At 42.8% G+C, this 17,518-nt stretch overlaps 4 protein-coding genes across 4 annotated transcripts; 3 read left to right on the forward strand and 1 right to left on the reverse strand.

The window, feature by feature from the left end:
• Positions 1 to 1,798: 1,798 nt before the first annotated feature.
• On the forward strand, positions 1,799 to 3,604 carry K441DRAFT_700049 (tannase-domain-containing protein; the record flags this gene model as incomplete). Its single annotated transcript, XM_067653219.1, has 3 exons — positions 1,799 to 2,915; positions 3,183 to 3,408; positions 3,498 to 3,604. The coding sequence occupies exons 1-3, from the start codon at positions 2,211 to 2,213 to the stop codon at positions 3,602 to 3,604; spliced, it is 1,038 nt and encodes a 345-aa protein (XP_067498548.1). The 5' UTR covers positions 1,799 to 2,210.
• A 177-nt stretch (positions 3,605 to 3,781) lies between these two features.
• On the reverse strand, positions 3,782 to 6,970 carry K441DRAFT_620069 (mitochondrial translation elongation factor-like protein G). The gene is made up of 3 exons (XM_067645905.1): positions 6,740 to 6,970; positions 6,630 to 6,690; positions 3,782 to 6,510 (listed from the first exon to the last, which is right to left on the reverse strand). Exons 1-3 carry the CDS (start codon positions 6,893 to 6,895, stop codon positions 4,034 to 4,036), a joined length of 2,694 nt encoding a protein of 897 aa, XP_067498549.1. The 5' UTR covers positions 6,896 to 6,970; the 3' UTR covers positions 3,782 to 4,033.
• A 158-nt stretch (positions 6,971 to 7,128) lies between these two features.
• On the forward strand, positions 7,129 to 9,121 carry K441DRAFT_585697 (vacuolar protein sorting-associated protein vps17; the record flags this gene model as incomplete). Its single annotated transcript, XM_067644595.1, has 3 exons — positions 7,129 to 7,608; positions 7,690 to 8,143; positions 8,241 to 9,121. The coding sequence occupies 3 exons, from the start codon at positions 7,129 to 7,131 to the stop codon at positions 9,119 to 9,121; spliced, it is 1,815 nt and encodes a 604-aa protein (XP_067498550.1).
• A 319-nt stretch (positions 9,122 to 9,440) lies between these two features.
• K441DRAFT_294915 (uncharacterized protein) lies at positions 9,441 to 10,329 on the forward strand. The gene has a single exon (XM_067640997.1). The coding sequence runs from the start codon at positions 9,761 to 9,763 to the stop codon at positions 10,115 to 10,117; it is 357 nt and encodes a 118-aa protein (XP_067498551.1). The 5' UTR covers positions 9,441 to 9,760; the 3' UTR covers positions 10,118 to 10,329.
• The last annotated feature ends 7,189 nt before the right edge of the window (positions 10,330 to 17,518 follow it).

The following is a 17,518-nucleotide window of genomic DNA, read 5'->3' on the forward strand; positions in this document are numbered from 1 at the left end:
GCAGATAAAAATGATACGAAACCGAATAGAATCATATAGCGGCATGTAACTGGAGCGGTTGGTCTTAAGCTAAAGTAATGATATATTTAGTTGCAGACGTTAACAAGTATAAATAATAGCACTATCCAATCTACTGTTATGGGTCTCGTGTCCGCAGAGTTATTCCATACCCCACTGAGGCATCGAGGCATAGAAGCATATATTTAATTTACTCTTTTAAATACTTTTAGATACTTAAAAAAGCTCTCGAGTCCATATATGCTTAGTTCTAGAGTGCTTTAAGCGCTAAACCATTATACCAGACTAAGGGAAAAACGAATAGCTTCTTCCATATATAGTCCTTTTTGAACAGTACACAGAATAGTTGTTGTTGGTAGGGGGGTTAGGGCTTATCTCATAAATCAGACCCCCGGGGAGAAATTGCGCCACGGCGTAGCGCTAAGGGCTAGCATTACTCCTAAGCCAATTAGATCACTGAACCCTAGTCCTGTGGATTCCTGTAAACTCCTAGACCAATCAGATCGCACCGAGAGGAATTTCTCCCCGAGGGTCTGAGAGCTTATGGGCCCTCTTTATATGGGAACTCAATGTTTCTTGTTAGGCGACAACTCTTCCATTACAACGCTGTATCTCAACCCTTTTATAACGTCTAGTTATTATAATAAAACTATAAGGTAGGAGCTCTTTAATTTCTCTATCTATTGCAATAAATAACGACGTCGTGGCTATATTAGCTAGTCGTATTTTCGTTGGTCGTATTTTCGTTGGTTGTATTTTCATCGGTCGCAAAAATCGTCAGTCGCAAAACTCGACGGTCGCAATCTTACCTCGCTGCTCTGCTCGAAGCTCTGCATGAGGTTCTGCTCGAAGCTCTGCACGAGGCTCTGCTCGAAGCTCTGCACGAGGCTTTCTTGAAGCTCTGCACGANGGCTTTTCTCGAAGCTCTGCACGAGGCTCTGCNCGANGCTCTGCTCGAAGCTCTGCTCGAAGCTCCATACCTTATATACTTCTCTACGTCTAATTATCTCTAAAATACTACGAGGTAAAAGCTCTTTATCTTCTCTATCGTCTCTACATTATAGCAATATTATAGCTCTATTCTACGAGAAGTTAGTTATAGGTAGTCAGTCTAGTTTTAAAATCCTATCGTAATCTTGCCTTACTGCTATACCTTATATACTTCTCTACGTCTAATTATCTCTAAAATAGTATAAGCTAAAAGCCCTTTGTCTTCTCTATCGCCTCTATATTATGGCGATATCGTAGCTTTATTATATAAGAAGTTAGATATAGGCAGTCGGTCAGTTTTGGGCCCAAAATCTATGAAGATTCCGTTTAAAATCTAACTTAACTTTTGCGACGATGTATCTCGCCTCTTAATACTCTAGGTATAGGGCTATAGTATATATTTATAAAGATATAATTACCTAAAGAACCTATTACATCAAACAAAGTTTTAATAACTATTGGTGGGGCCTTAGTAGAGCCAGTTAAAGTTGAAATACGCGATCTAAAACATTCATTTCGCACCAAAGCGACTCCCATAAGCTCTCAGACGCTCCGTAGAAGATTTTGTCAGGTGACAGGGGTGTACAGGGGGCTGAAATTAGTGCGCTGTTCTAATTGGTCCAGAAGAGGGTCTATGCGTTATCCCATGTCACGGAATAAATCTTCTGCGGAGCGTCTGATTCATGAGATAAGTTAGGGCACCCACAGGAGCTTCCTGAGATCACGTGATCCTTGCTTGTATATATTCTCATCCTTCGTGACTACTCCACCTTATGGAGTCCTCACACACCATACACCTGCATCCCCACGTGACAGTTGTTCACTTTATCTGAGCTTCCTGACGTCAAAAGTGGTGTGTCCGGTTACACTAGAGTTCCCAGAGAACGGTAGAAGGTCCCACCACCTCCACCTCGCACGAGGTGGTGGGGCCTTCTATGGAAATTATCACGGCGTGCTGAAAAGTTCGAGCCGAAATTCAAAATCATGTCCGACAATTGCGCTGCAACTTTCTCCCAATCTCGCCCTTTAACACCCCGCTTATCCCATATATACTTGTTGATGATATTTATCGGTTAGAGTACATAATAAGAGACCTACAAGCGAACAGTTGTCAACCGCCACCATTTCCGTGCGCTGCATGACATTTAGGCAGGCTGAGTAAACCTTCGAGAGCCTAGAATTCTCTCCTCTCCTCCCGTAAAATGTCGAGCCTTACCGTATTACTTCATTCTTTGTTTTTCAAGCCGAACCCCAGGCTACCGTGGCGGCGGACTCGCTACTGGCTTATTCGACTCTATGTTTGCTGGAGCCGTGGAAGCCGGCTACCTGCAGCTGCAATAGACGGTAGCCTTATTCTTGATATCGTGGATCCAGGCTCCTGGACTCTAAAGGGTGATGGTACTGTTAATTCGGAACTATTACGAAACTCTGCGTCAAGATCTCTACATGATATGGCAGTTGTCGGAAAAGTTATAACCGCAGATTTCTATTCCCGCTATTTCTGCTGGAATGGGTGTTCAGCAGGAGGCAGGCAAGGGCATATAGTCGCGCAGGAATATCTAAATGATTTTGTCTGGATTCTGGCGAATGCGCCTGCAATATATTGGTCTAGCATTGACCCTTTAGGAATTTGGCCCCAAGTTGTGATGTACGAATCCAATACTTTTCTTTCTCTGTGCGAACATGAGTACTTCGTAAACGTCATCCTTGATGTATGCGATATGCTCGGTGGCGTCCAAGACGGCATTATCTTGGACCCGTTATTTTGCCACTTTGACCCACAGTCATTAGTCGGCTCGACAGTTACCTGTTCTAATACGACTGTAAAACTCACCCCCGCAACCGCATCTGATGTGCAGAAGATCCTCTCCGGCCCTCGGGCCCCAGTGGCGCCTCCCTGTGGCCTGGTCCTACTCTCAGCACGCAACCCCACATCCTCACCGACACCAGCGCCCCCTTCCCCATCTTGGCAAATTGGATACGATATTCCGTCCTCAAGCAGCTCCGGTTTAATATATCATCCATCACCAATTCAGATTTCGCATGGCTGTTCGCCCAGTCTATGACTGAATACGGCTGGATCATGGATGTGGCCAACCCAGACCTCTCGTCCTTCCGCGCTAGTGGTGGCAAGCTGCTCACCTAGCACGGCACTATCGACTCTCTCATTACAGTTGCCAACACGCTCCGCTACTGAGAGCGTGTTGAGGCAGAGATGGGTGGAGGCAGGCAGTACCGTGGGTGAGTTCTACCGCCTTTTTCTTGCCCCAGGCGGGAAGGGGCTAGTACCCGTAGATGCTTTAGAGAAGCTTGTCAAATGGGTTGAGGAGGGGAAAGAGCCCGAGAACTTGCGGGCGGAGACGGTAGATGTGGACGGAAATCCTGTAAAGAGGGACCTTTGTAAGTATCCGGCGAAGCTGAAATGGATGGGGGATGGCGACTGGAGGCTGAACGAAAGCTAGACGTGTGAGGCTAGTGATGCGTAAAAGCCTGGAAGACTAGCTATGGCAGGATTGGTGGTTTGGGAAATACTTTATCCAAGCGCTTTGAAAGAAAAGATTTTGGTTTCGTAAAGGGGCATTCCATTCGCCTTTGATAGAGCCGTACGCGCGATGAACCATTCATTTGAGTCTTGCCGCTCTATGCGGGGGTTAAGCAAGGACCCGAAGTACTTTAGATCTAAGCAAAGGAATCTGTATAAATCGTTGAGAATCTAAATTTACGAGTGAACTTAAATTTTAGTTTGTACTTCTTGGGTATAAGGAATAGGTGGGTTTAAATATGTTTGATCAGTCTGGCCTTTCATACATTTATTGCGTTGGTTACACAGCTAAACTAGTGTTTCGATATGGAACGCTTTTATACAAGAGATGTAGTTTGAAGTTTCGAATCTGGCTCACCTAATGTACGCTGTCCAATAATATAAAATTACAAGCCAAAACAGATATACCCAACTCCAACCTTAACTTAAGAAAACCTTGCGCGGAGATTAAAATCCTCATGTGCCTTATATTTTTACACTCGATCAAACAACCTCGCCTCTCATTTCATTCAAGACCTCTTTCTGTCTATGACTGCTCATTCTCTCAAAGCCGTCAACGGTCATAACGAACGTGCCCCTACCACCTGTTAGACTTCTCAAATGATTTAGATATCCAACCATCTCTTTGAGCGGCACTCTTGCTGTAATCTGTCTTTGCCGATCTGTAGCTGCATATTCTTGTCCTGCACTAGAGTTTTGGAACGGATCTGGAGGGGTATAGATCCTGTCAGCATTTACGATGGGCAAGTCATCCTGGTCCTGAGAAATGCTACTAGCGGAGTCGGAATCTATGGCACCGTCTCCATCCAAGGACACTACTTGCCCACCGCGAGCAGAGCTAATGTCGTGCACAACACTGCCGAGGCTGCTTTCATTGGCAGATATTGTGGCCAGCATTACGGGTTCCACAAGAACTGAGCCACCTTTCTCAGCTGCATCTTTAAGAGCCGCTTGGATAGCTTGCCGGGTAACTGTTGATAGCGCTGCTGATGTGGTCTCAGCGAAGACGTGAGAAGAAGGGTCAAAATGGATGTCTAGTTGGGCTTCTTGGACTGCAAAGCCGTGCTGCGGTCCGCGGGCAAGTGCGGCGGAGACGCCGGCTTGAAGGGCTGAGATTATGGCTGAAAAAGGGAGGTGGGGCGGGAGAGGAGGCTGATCAGATGTGATCGGTAGGCCGGCCTTCGTGATAGTAGGATGGTGGATTATGAGTTTGTTCGAGCCCATAGGAAGTGTTGTTTGATGTTGATTATCCGCATGCACCTGAGATGTAGTTTCGCCTAACGGTGAGACTGAGGCGGTACAAGACGCTCTCGCGTACTTGCCAGCGACATCTCGGCCAAGCTCTTTGGTGAACAATTCTGATGGGGTTGTTATGGCTTCTCGATACGAAATCTCAATCTTGCCAGTTGTAGCTTTAGCTTTAAAATCTTCCAGGAGCCTGTCTCTTGCGATTTCCAAGTGGAGCTCACCCATTCCTGCAAGGTGAGTCTGTCCACTTTCATTATCCACAGACACTTGCAAACTTGGGTCTTCTCGAAGAAGGAGTGACAACGAATCTAATACACGCTTTTCCTCGGATAAGCTATTTGGTTCCACGCTAGTGAAGAAAACCGGAGGAGGAACAGCTATCGGGCGCAGTTGTAGAGTGTTAAGAGGAGCAGGCGGGCCAGTTTTGGGGTTTGCACCACTGTAGGAGATCAGAGTGTCGCCGGTTCGAGCATATTTAAGTCCAACAATGACCCCAATCTGGCCAGTTGGTATTGAATCGACTTCCACAGCATCAGAAGCGTACATCTTCAACAAACACGGGGCTTTCTCAGCGACGTTAAGATTTGTGTTGAAGAGGCTAATACTTTTCTCTATAGATCCTGAGTACACCCTGACGTAGACTAGGACACCACGCTTGGGATCATTCACAACCTTGAATGCTAGGGCGCAGCCTTGGAGGTTTTGAATTGAGGGCGCATGGTGTTTTGCGACCTTTTTGTGCCTCCCGTCTGCGTCTGTCGATAGTTGAGGCATCGCGAGTTTGCCAGTCAAAAGTTCCCGCAAGGTACCGCGCCGGTCTCCTATACTGATCTCAGTATCTGGCCTTTCCTCTGGTGACGGTAAAAGATCTACAACAGCATCCAAAAGGGGTTGAACACCAATGTTTCTGAAGCTAGCTCCTGCGAAGACTGGGATAATTATCTGGGGAGACTGAAGTACGCATCTCCTAAGGGCTGCTGTAATCTGAATTCCAGGTATGGCGGTATGGTTTTCATCATGCTCAAGAAAATTTTCCACCATAACGTCGTCATATTCACTAAGAACCTCGACAAGGGCGGTCCTCGCTTTCTTGATTTCAGCTGCAAAGGCTTGATCAATTTCCTCAAGCTCTTCTAGATTGACAACTCTGACAGCTTTGCCGTCGCCGCCTTCTTCCCATAGAAAACCTCGAAGACCTACGATATCTCCAACACCGATGAGTCTTCCTTTACCATTCTTCCACCACGGAATTTGACACACTGCAGGCCAACCATGCAAGCGAACACCGACTTCTTTTACAGTCATGGCAAAAGCGGCGCCATCTCGGTCAAGCTTATTAACATAGACTATTCTTGGGATTTTATAATGATCTGCTTGGGTCCACACTTTTTCGGTTTGCGCCTCAACCCCAGCCACACCATCAAGGATGCAGACGGCGCCGTCAAGGATACGAAGAGATCGAAGCACTTCGAATGTGAAGTCAGCATGACCAGGGGTATCTATCAGGTTAATGTTATGTGATATTGCTGATCTTGGTGCAATGACAGAGCTTCCAGATACACTCGGAATTCCACTCGAGGTTATGTTAGGCTTAATATTGGATGGATCTTGTGATGGGGGCCAATGAAACGTAATGGCAGCCGACTGTATTGTAATACCTCGAGCCCTTTCAGCGGGAAGGAAATCAGTGACCGTCGAGCCCTCATCAACATCTGGACAATTCGTTAGACATAAAAATAACGGGTAGACGGTTAAATAAATGGGAAATGTGCAAGCAAATATAGGTGGAGTAAGCACAGTTCGCTGAGAATTGAGATGAAATTAACATTACCTCCTATTCTACGCGTGTAACCACTGTAATAGAGCATACGCTCCGTAGTTGTCGTTTTGCCCTATGTCATATAAGTTAAGCCACTATGCTGCTGCAGTCGAATCCCTTACTGCATCGATGTGTGCTATAATACCAATGTTTCGCGTCCTACGGAGGTTCCCTGGTGGTTGGGGGGTTCGCAGTCGCGCAGACCCTGATATCAACCTTCTACTGACTCCAGCATAGGGCCGCAGGTAACAGGCACGCCATGCCCATACTCCTTGCATAACCTCACTAAAATTGATTGACAATTTGGCTATTAGATGATAAACGGTCGCTTCAAAAGAACCTCGAGATTGAAGAAAGATTTTTGAGCTTGGCCGGAAAAGGAAGTGAGGATGGCTTTAGCGAGGCGGGCAATCGAGGTCTTGTCAGCCAAGACCTCTTTACGCTGTGCAGGTGAGGAGCGCGCAGAACAAACAACAGAGCTCAATCGCCTTTCACTGCTCCAGGACCCACCATGGACTACTCATCTCTTCCCAATGACCCTGAGCATCCCGGGGGCCCTTCTCCTTGGGCCTCCTCTCCACAACATAACCGAATATCATTCGCGCATCCTCCCACCAGCGAAATCCCATCTTCCCCGCTACCGTCTCAGTCGCCATATGGAGAGGAGTCAGCGCAAGATCATGGATATATCAGCGAACCAGATTCGATCAGACCAACGGAAACATCAGCAGCGTCACATGCAGCAGAGAATGGGGAGCAGGCGCATCGGCAACGGGAGCCTGCACAGAGCAATCCATCATATGCTGCACAAGGTCAACAGCAACACCCACCTCCGCATAGCCAACAGGAGCACCAAAGACATGAACCACAGCGGTACCATCACACTGCCCGGCAGCAACGGCAGCATCAGCCTCAGTACAAGCTTCAAGCCAAGATCACAGGTCTCGAGCGGACCGGACGGAAAGATCCTATCTTGCGATTTGATGTCTACGTATGCTTTAAGCTCCTTCCTAACTTATCCCAAGAACCTTGAAGTGCTTTACAACCTGGTAACTGACAATGTTTTACTCAGACAAACCTTCCTAAATTCCGAACCACTCAGTTCCGCGACGTACGGCGAATGCACTCTGAATTCGTAAAACTCGCTGACCACCTAATATCCGCTAACCCAGAAGCATTCGTTCCTGCTGTTCCTCCTCCTCTTACCGCCGCCGGCGTTGGTACCGATGAAGATGAAGTTCGTGTGAAGGCTTTTATGCAACGATGGTTAAATGTGGTCTGTAGCAATGATATTCTGATGCGGGATGAAGAAATGGTTTTTTTCGTCGAAAGCGATTTTGGATATAGTCCAGTAGTACGACGAAAGCAGCCTGCGACAGGTGTGCGGCGGAAGGTGATAAAGCAATTCGCGCCTCCGCCCGACGACACTCCTGAACTAGCGGCTGCGCGACCAATTGTTAAGCAGTTCTACCTAGGCACAATGGAGACTGGACAGAAGGTTGAAAAAGTGGTCAAATCGAGAAGAAGTGCGTCGGGCCCCCTTCAGTTTGCAGTTCCTATTTCTAGCCCCGGCGGATCGTAAGAGTATGGCGTTGAAGTGGTACTAACAACCAATATCTGCAGGCCTTGGGCTCGCTGAATCAGACTTAGGCGTCAAATTCGCCGCTATGCACGTCCAAGAAACACATCCAGGCCTCAGCACCGCCTACCGCAAACTGGGCAAGGTAATACAGGCAACCGGCGACTACCACGCAGCTCAGGGCACCGCCGAGGCTACCACCCTTGGAGATCCCCTGACATATCATAGCAGCGATGCCTTCATTGTTAAGGAGACCCTCACTAACCGACACATTTTACTTCGCGATCTACTGGCAGCTCAAGCTACTACGAGGTCCAAACTGTCAGCAGCAGACAGGCTAAAAGCGAGCAATAGCGTTAAGAGAGAGAAAGTTGACGAGGCAATTGCCGCTCTTGACGAGGCTCGCAGTCACGAAACCTACTTGTTCCAGAAAACCCAACGCGTCACAGCAAATCTACTGCAAGAGCAGAGGAAATGGTTTGCTAGGTCCACTGCAGATATGAGGGCTGCACTCCGTGAATACGTTGTTCGTGAAATAGAGGCCGAGCGCCGCACTCTTGCAACTCTGGAGCAAGTCCGGCCTGATATTCGCGCTATCGATGGAACAGGTGGACTATCTCGTCTAGGACGTGAAGCTCATCCAGCGCAGCGCCGCGCTTCCCTGGCTAGCTCGCAAGGCCCTAAGGGAGATTCCTGGTCTGGGGTCCCTAGGCGGACTGGTGACGGACTCAATAGAAGTATTAGTGGTGGATTTGGCGGTTTGGCGGGTGCTAGTGTTGCAGAAGAAGAGGAAGAGGAAGAAGGAAAGGGAGGCAGGAAGCGGTCAGTGAGTGGAGCTGGCAGTTTGAAGGGAGTGGCAGAGGAGGATGAAGATAGGATTGATGCACGAAACGCAGCTAGCCGGTTAGCCACGACGACATTTTAAATTGAAGAGTTGAGTTAGGAAGGCAGAAGATTGTATAGATACCTTTCGGAGGTAGTATTACCTGGCCTCTTACAGGTTTGTGACCTACCGGAGTGTTTACTGCTGCCTTTGGATTTCCTGAGTGGAAGGAGAAATTCGAGGATTTATTTTTGTGCCGCATGCGTCTTATGCCTCCACACTTCTACAGTGCTTTACAGCTGACATTATGATATTGAGTAGGGCCATAATTCCACATCCTTCCTAGTGCTTAGTGTAGTCCTGTGCATCATTTAATGCTACAGATTATCCTTAGCGGCTTTGGAATAGATATTTCGTAAATAGGATCACTATTGTCATATGAGAGTACAAACCAGCCTCTGAAACCTCAACTTCTTTAGAGCAATGAATTAAGTAGTTCGTCACTCAACTCGTACCTGGAGGATCTTCACCAATCCATCAATCAGAGGCCTCAGTATCTTACAAGTAGAACTAACTACCGCCAAACTTGACGCGCTAACGGTTTCCTCTAGGCGTCGCTCTAGCCTTGCACAGGAACCCTGGCTTAGGGGCGGAGAGCTTATCGCATATATAGCCAGAGCCCTGCAACGTTAAAGGTATACTTCCCAGTTATCTTTTTCCAGGGCAAGGTACAAAGCGAAAATGCAACTCCTGGTCATGAACTTAGCCTTGGGCGTTGTCCTGCTCCTCAGTCTACAAACTCCTTTAGTCCAGGCCTACTACAGTTCTTCTTGGTCCCCGAAACCCAGTATCCAACAATACAGATCCTCCTTAGTCCTTAGCCAGATCTCAATTGGTCCTTGCAACTCTACCTTACGCGACTACCGCAACGCCTTCACAGCACCGTCAGGTTCTCTCGAAGCCTCCGAATTACTCTCTATTTGCTACGCCCAAGAAGCTTGTGTCATTGACAGCCTTAGCTCCGACATACAAGCAAATTTTCAAGGTGCCGGAGTGGTACTAGGTATCATGCCTACTCTCCTCTACCATCGGCCCTAGCGTCGGAGAGATCTCGCTTGTCTCCGCGCACCGCCCAATTCTCTCTTTTCTAATCAGCATGGGCGCGCCAGCTGTCTGGCCGACACGGATATTCGAGTACAATGACCCCGTTAGTGCATTGACTGGCGCCGACAGTGGTGGAGCCAGTAAGCTAGTGATTGGCTCGCTGCGTGCTTGGATTGCAGTTCCCATGAGTTTGTGCCAGTATTTGCTAGCAATGGCTGCGGTAGCCAATATCATGACTACTTCTATCGAATTGGGCCAGAAAGTCTATTCTATCTTGGAGCACGACTGTATTTTCTTCGTTGCAACTTGTCAGTGTTTGGGATGTTTTGGATCATATTTTGTATCAATGCTGCGCGTTTGCGTGTTGGTAGAGCTTGCGAGCTTCATAGAAAGCTTTAAGTAGGGCTTCGAGCAGAGCTTAAATGGGAGACCCCTGGGACTCCTCTGAACTACGTGCTCCATTCACTGCGTGCGTAGAAAAATTACAGCTATATAAATTAAAGTGGAAATCCTACCGTTCGTCATGTGTTTAGTTAGGAAAAGTTAAGTATTACTATAGAAGTTGGATTGTTACTAAGAAATAAAGGATTAAGTTTAATTTTTACTATTTTACTTTGAAAATTTGTTTAAAAAAACCCCCATTGGAACTTTTTATATTATAAATAACTACAACGTCAGGAAAACGGGGAGTGGCGTAGGAAATTTAGTTTCGCTAAAAGTATTTTTAGGGCCCGGGCCAGCTTTCCGCCATATTAGGGTGACGTTGGTCCATGCTTTGACCGGCGTCAATTAGTAGATAATTAGTGGCGCTTAATCTGGTAGTCGTACTCAATCTGAAATAAAGCCGACTATTCGGTTGACCGTTCTAAAAAGGCCTTAGATGAGGCTTAAAATTAGCGACGTCTTCTGCCCACATTAATTAATCCTCTGCTAAAACGTACCTACTACCGAACCTTTATTACCAGCTCCTTATTTTAGTGTCTTCTTACTATGTTGCTAACGACTGCCACCCCTACTCCTGCTACCAATACGCATATACTGCGTTCTTCGCGCCCTCCGCCCCTTCGTGTGCAGTCCACAGCTTGCTAAGCGGCTCCAAAGAAACAGCGTATTAACTAAACTTATAAAATAGAAGAAGCTATAGTTAAAGGCCTTATAGAGGCCGTTTAGGAAAGGCTCCGCGCAGATAGCTTATATAAGAAGGAAGGCTAGTAGATAGCTCTAGACGCCGCGTAAGTAAAGACTTAATATCTAATTACTATACGGCAGCTTAAAAGTAAGCACAAAAGCCATAAAAAGGACTGGAAGGTATAGAAGAAGCTTTATAGCTAATTTAGCTAGGGGTAAGATAACGATAAAGGTGTACTAGTTGCCTCCAAAGATATTATAGATAGATATTTTAAAGCTAATCCTAACATCGCGAAGTTTTAAGATGCTCCGCCGCCTTTCCTAAAGGAGCTTAATAAGCTATTTTAAGGCGTAGTTGCAACGGGTAACTACGCTCTTGCTATTAATAAAGCTCTTAATTAAATAGAGAATAGGTTGCTAATTAATCCTACGCTAATAGAGGAGGAAAGTACTGCTACCGTATAAGACGGTAGGAGTAAGGAGGAAAAGTCTTTTAATAAGGAAGATAATAAGGTAGCTAATAAGGATAAACCTTAATCTTCTATAGAACAGCGTTAGTTAGCTTCATCAGCCAACAATATTTCCTTAGATAATCACTTTACTGCACCTTCTAGTTAATAATTGTTGTCCTTAGCAAGCCCAAGCCTTTATTATACGCCTTTATTAACGCCTACTTAAACGTCTTTACTAGCTATAAAAAAACGCGCTGCTAAACACCTGCCTGGTTAAATAAATTAAATATAAAGCGTTAGTGACCTAGAGATAGGTAACGGATAAAGAACCTACTAGGAGAGACTATAGAATTAGTATTAAAAGAGATCAGAGCTACGCGAGAGCTTCTTAGTTAAGAGCCGCCTCTAGAAAAGGCCTTAGTAGAGTTCCTTAACGAGTTTAATAACATAAACCTTAATAATTAAGTGCTTATTTTAGAAGCCTTTAAGACGGAATTAATAGTAAGGACCTTTTTAATTACATTAGGGGCGTTATGGAAGAGGTTAATAAATAGAACTCTAGCAAAAATAAAGAAAAAGGAAGATATTAAGGGTTAAAGTTTACATAAAATTAGTAACTACTTTTACTCTATATTTATAATTGCTTTACTATTAGTAAATTTATTTTTTAGTAAGGTTTTTATATATAAATTAATAAGTCCTTAAACCTATTATAAATACGCTCTATAAAATTAAAGCAACTGCTTTTCTATACGTGATTATTAGAAAGTTATTATATTAAAAAGCTCTTTTAAGGCGCGCTCTATAGCAGTAAGATATATTAATATATAATTTAGTATAGTAATTTGCCTATAGATTATATACTTAGACATTATAAAGGCCTTCTAATTGCCTAACAATAGCTTCTCTATATAAGCTCTGCAATTTCGTCCTGTCTTTAATTTATAGCAACCTTACTCTCTTCCTCTACTATCTACGCGTCCTCCTTATTAACCTTCTTATCCTCTACTATACTGTAGTCCTCTAAATCATTAGGATTATATATATTTAAGAAGTTATACACTGCTGTTAATATATATACTAAAAAAACCTACGTCGCTAGAGGGAAGTTCTATCTTACTGCCTTAAAGTATTAAAATCGTCTCTTAAAGACTCTAAAGGTACAATTAATAACATTCCTAAGTCCTATATAATGTAGATTAAATAACTCCTTTATATTCTACGGCCTTATATTTACCTAAGCTTATTTATAAAGATAATATTAAACACCTTAGTATGGTACTAACATTATAGAGGTATTTAAATAACTAGCGTTAATAAAATTATATTAACCTTACGGAGCTTTAAAGCCTTTCTTCTTCGCTAAATTAATAACTCTATAGTTATAGGTAGTACCTTCTTATCCAGCTAAAACGTATACAAAGTTTATATTAAAATCAATAGCAGCTAAAATGTTCTACGTTAATATACCTTTCCTACTACACTAGGGAGCTTGCTGCTTATACCCGCCTTTAATTATAATTAGTAGATGCGTACCATTAAGCGCTCTAATACAATTAGCGAAGAACGGATATTGCTTTAGGTTATCTACAACCTTATCTAGCGTAGTATTTTTAAGTAGATTAATAAGCTCCTTATACAATTTAATAAGCCTAAGAAGAACTAAATATACTGCTCTATATACTAAATTAGCTTTAGTAAAAAGACTGCTTTAAAGTACGTATTACCTACTCCTTAATTATTAATAAGGCGTACTGCGTTTCCTTATAAACTAACTAGTATAACTAATTATTACTAAATATTAGTAAGAATATTAATAGCTTCTCTACTGCTAATAGAAGTTTCGTATCCTTTAAGCCACCGTTAATTTAGAGCCATTTAAGCAACTTTCTAAATACCTCTGGCCGTATCCTTATTAAATTATAGATCCTTTATAGGTGGCTATAGAGCAACTATATTATCTATAACGTCCCCCGCTATATATTAGTATATTAAGTATAAACACCAGCTAGTTAGATCTAAACGGCAATAGTAAGGATTAAGAAGAGGACATTATATAGGGCCTGCAGCTGCTGCAGTAATACCGTCGTCGGTAAGGGTGGTGGTAGTAGGGGTATGGTAGGCAATCGGACGGGCGTATAAGCAGAGCTCTAGATTCGACCTAAGGATTAATCTAGAAAAAAAAGCTCCAGATTGATCTAACGCTAAAACCTTAGATTTAACTACTATATACAGTAAAGCGTGTAAATTTGGCGCGGTTGCCAATCTGGAGGAGCTCTAAATTAGAAAGTCGTCAGATTAACCAAACAGTCGCCTTCAGATTAGATTAGGGCTTTAAATTAACTCGGTTCTAGAGCCTCCAGATTTAATCTAGAGCTGCAACTAAACGCACCCTTAAGCTTTTAGAGACATTATAAGTAGACTTTTTATGTAAATTAATAGGTATCTAAAAATAGGAGTAGGCCGTACGGCTATTAGGCAGTAGGAGGGCCGTAATACTAAAAAAAGCTCGTAAAGAATAATTTTACTACGTAAGCGGTAGTAGTGGCAGAGGTAGTAATAGAGAAATGTTTTACTAGTGCCTATAGGGCCCTAGAGGAAGAAGCGGGCCGTCTATAGATCCGTATCTATAACGGTAACAATAGTATTAAAGTACGCTGCTTAGTCTGTATTTAGCTACTAATATAGTTTAGTAAACTGGCGTTCTTCCTCTATAGGGTTATATTGCTATAGCTTAGCTATAAGAAGCGGGTTACTTCCCTCTATAATAATACCCCACTAGTACTAGAACTGGGGTAGGCTATAGTCCGTAAGCGTCTTCTAGTAATCCGTAAGTATCTAATAGATAAGGTATAGGCCGTAATTAAGATAGGCGTTATTATCCTCGCTAACTATAGGAGGAGTAGTAGGTTGGCGGGCTAGGAAGTAAGGTAGATTATTATAAATAGACTATTTAAAGCGGTTCTATAAAGTAACTGGCTCTATAATAGGGCTGTAAAGTAAAGCGGTTATAAATAAGGAGTGTAGCTAGGCGCTAATAGTAAAAACGGCGGCCTCTATTAAGTAATTAATCCACTTATAATTATCCTTTAAAAATCCTAGGGCTATATAAGCGGTTTAAAAGGTTAGATAAACTATACTAGCAACAGTACAGAGGTCCTTAAAGGAGGTAAGGCTGGGGACGGACGTTAGTAGCAGCTGTAAGTAGAACCTCTCCTTTGTAATAGGGCTATAGTAATATATACGGCCTATCGCAGTACTTCGCTAGCGAGGACGCTATTCCCACTACTTTATATAAAAGATATACCGCTTAAAGAAGTCTTAATATAGGTAGTTACGGCTATCTTTATACTCCACGTTATACTTAAAAAAGGCCACTAACGTAGAACAGGAGAGCTTAAGGCGCTACTAGATTTCTTATATAGACTAGTCTAGCTAAAAGTATATAGGCAACTTACCTAAAAGGTGTACCGCAAGCTAGATTATAGGGGGAAACTCCTTATAAATAGGAAACTTAAACAGCCGCTAGATAGCCTTAGAGGGGATAATATAACGGCCCTATAAATACTAGCTTACCTTATTACCGTCCATAAGCCGTAAAGTAGTATAGTCGCTCCCCTTATATATATACTTATAGATATACTTAATAGACCGCAGGGAGGCGCAGATCTGAATATTTATATATGTATAATACTTTATAGTTAGATATAGGGAGTATAAAATAATCTAGCAGTTATTTATTTTAAATATAGCCCCCCCTAATAAGCGGATAGACTATAACCACAGATTATTATAACGGTGGTATTTTAGATAGCCATCCTTATATATAACAGTAGTAGGGTTAAAAGGCTTAAGGTACTGCTTTAAGTAGGTTAGTAGAAGGCTTAGCCCTAATGTAACTATATAGGGGGCTCGCGGATTCTAGGAGCCGTAAGGGCCGTAAACTATTATTAACTTTACGATCTTAGTAAGACGACTAGTAGGATTGTCCTCTAGTTATAGAAGCTTAGCGGATATAAAATGGTTAATAACGGCTAGGTTTAGCAGCCTATCGCGGTTATACGAATATAGGAAGAGTAGTATATATAAATAGGATAGGCCCTATTTTTAGTACTTAATAGTCTAAACGGAGCCGCGGTACTAGCTAAAGATTTACTTCCGTTTTAGGTTATATAGGAGGTAAATAACTTTTATACGGAAGACGCGCATAACTAGATTAGGCCTATCTGTAGTGGTTTAGCTAGGTAGTAGCTTATAGGTAATCTTATCCCACCTAGAGTTAGTAGTAAACGTAAAAAATATACTTAGATGGCCGTATTTATAAACAATAACTATTAAATCCTAATAGCACTGCTCGATAAAGCGAGCTCCGTTAAAAAAGCTTAATAAAAGGACTATACAGTGGCCTAATAATTTAGGGTCTAGATTAGCGCGGGTAAGAGTGTCTATAACGCCGTTATATAGCTCTATATAAAGGGTAGGTTAATAAAAGTAGATCTAGTTAAGCTTATTTTAATTATATAATGCCTATATATCTATAATATACTACTAAAATAGCTAGTAGTAGGTAAAAGGGACTAACTTAGAGTGTCTATAGACTTGTAGGTAAAACTAAAAGTAGGCCTACTAGGTTAAATAGTCTCGCTAGTAGGCTTAATTAGAGTCGCGTAGCTAGAGACCCTAGTGCCAGCCAGTATTACCGCGGGGGAAGAGTAGTATATAGTAGAGCGGCATATATACGGCATGCGTTAAGTTAATACAGCAGTATCGCGGCTGCTTATTAGGCGTATAATGCTCCGTAAGTATAATATCGCGGAAGCTGGTATTACTATACTTATTTAATATAATAATGGCCACCTTATTACTTATTAGGAGGTTCTTATAGCGCTAATTAATACTGGCCTTAAGATAAGCTATATCTATAGGTTTAAGATAATTTATAATAGGGTCGTTACGGGCTAAGCCTAAAGCTATTCCTTTACGGTTTAATAAAGGGCGATAAAAGGGTTTTATATCTTAGATAGTATAGCAGTAAGGCACTATAGAATAGTTATATTTAGCTAGGTATTAGAATAGGCCCATAGCTAGATATTTATAGTATAACTGGGGTTATAAAAGTATAGCTAGGCATACTATAAAGTAACGTTAGTAGGAGGCTCTAGCGGGCCCTATAGGTAGTAAAGCTTACTATATATCTAAAAGTAATTTGGGCCGCTATAGGCTATACCATAGTTAGTAACGGTATAGTTTATGGACGTAAAAGCTAATGCTATATTATATGCGCGGAACCGCTCCTTAAACTACCTAGTAGAATTACTACAGAACTCTAAAAGGTTGCGTAGATATTCTAGCGGAGGTTAAAATAGAGGGAGGTTTATATTGCCGTGCTTATAGTAGGCTTTAAACCGTAGATTGCTGGGCTGTAATATACTAATACGTTTATTAATCTAATATAGGGCCGCGTAAAAGTTATAGGTAATATCTATAGGACTAATATCTAGCTACTCTATAATATAGCGGACTATAGTAATAGGACTATAATTTAGCTGCTCCGCGATAAAACGGACTATAGTAGGTTACGGCTAGATTAATACGGGGGATTGCGGCTATATTAATATAGGTAGTCACAGCTAGATTAATATAGGCGGTATAAGGGGAGAAGCAGCGGCGGAAGTAGTAGCGGAAGCAGTAGTAGCTATAGTTTAGTTTATAGACTGCGGATGGTCTGCTAAAGGTTATTAGGACTATCTATTTCTTTTCTCCTATATATATAGAGTTAGAAAGGTAGTAGATTAAAAAAGAGTATAAAGGATTA

Source organism: Cenococcum geophilum, assembly GCF_001692895.1.
Source record: "Cenococcum geophilum 1.58 unplaced genomic scaffold K441scaffold_60, whole genome shotgun sequence".
Lineage (NCBI taxonomy): Eukaryota > Fungi > Ascomycota > Dothideomycetes > Gloniales > Gloniaceae > Cenococcum > Cenococcum geophilum.

Bases quoted from the DNA above. Each gene is read 5' to 3' on its own strand.
- K441DRAFT_294915 (XM_067640997.1), top strand. From the start codon at position 9,761: ATGCAACTCCTGGTCATGAACTTAGCCTTGGGCGTTGTCCTGCTCCTC.
- K441DRAFT_620069 (XM_067645905.1), bottom strand. From the start codon at position 6,895: ATGCAAGGAGTATGGGCATGGCGTGCCTGTTACCTGCGGCCCTATGCT. The intron at 6,691-6,739 runs GTAAGGGATTCG...TATATGACATAG, and splicing joins TTATAGCACACATCGATGCA to GGCAAAACGACAACTACGGA. The intron at 6,511-6,629 runs GTAATGTTAATT...CGAATTGTCCAG, and splicing joins TTACACGCGTAGAATAGGAG to ATGTTGATGAGGGCTCGACG.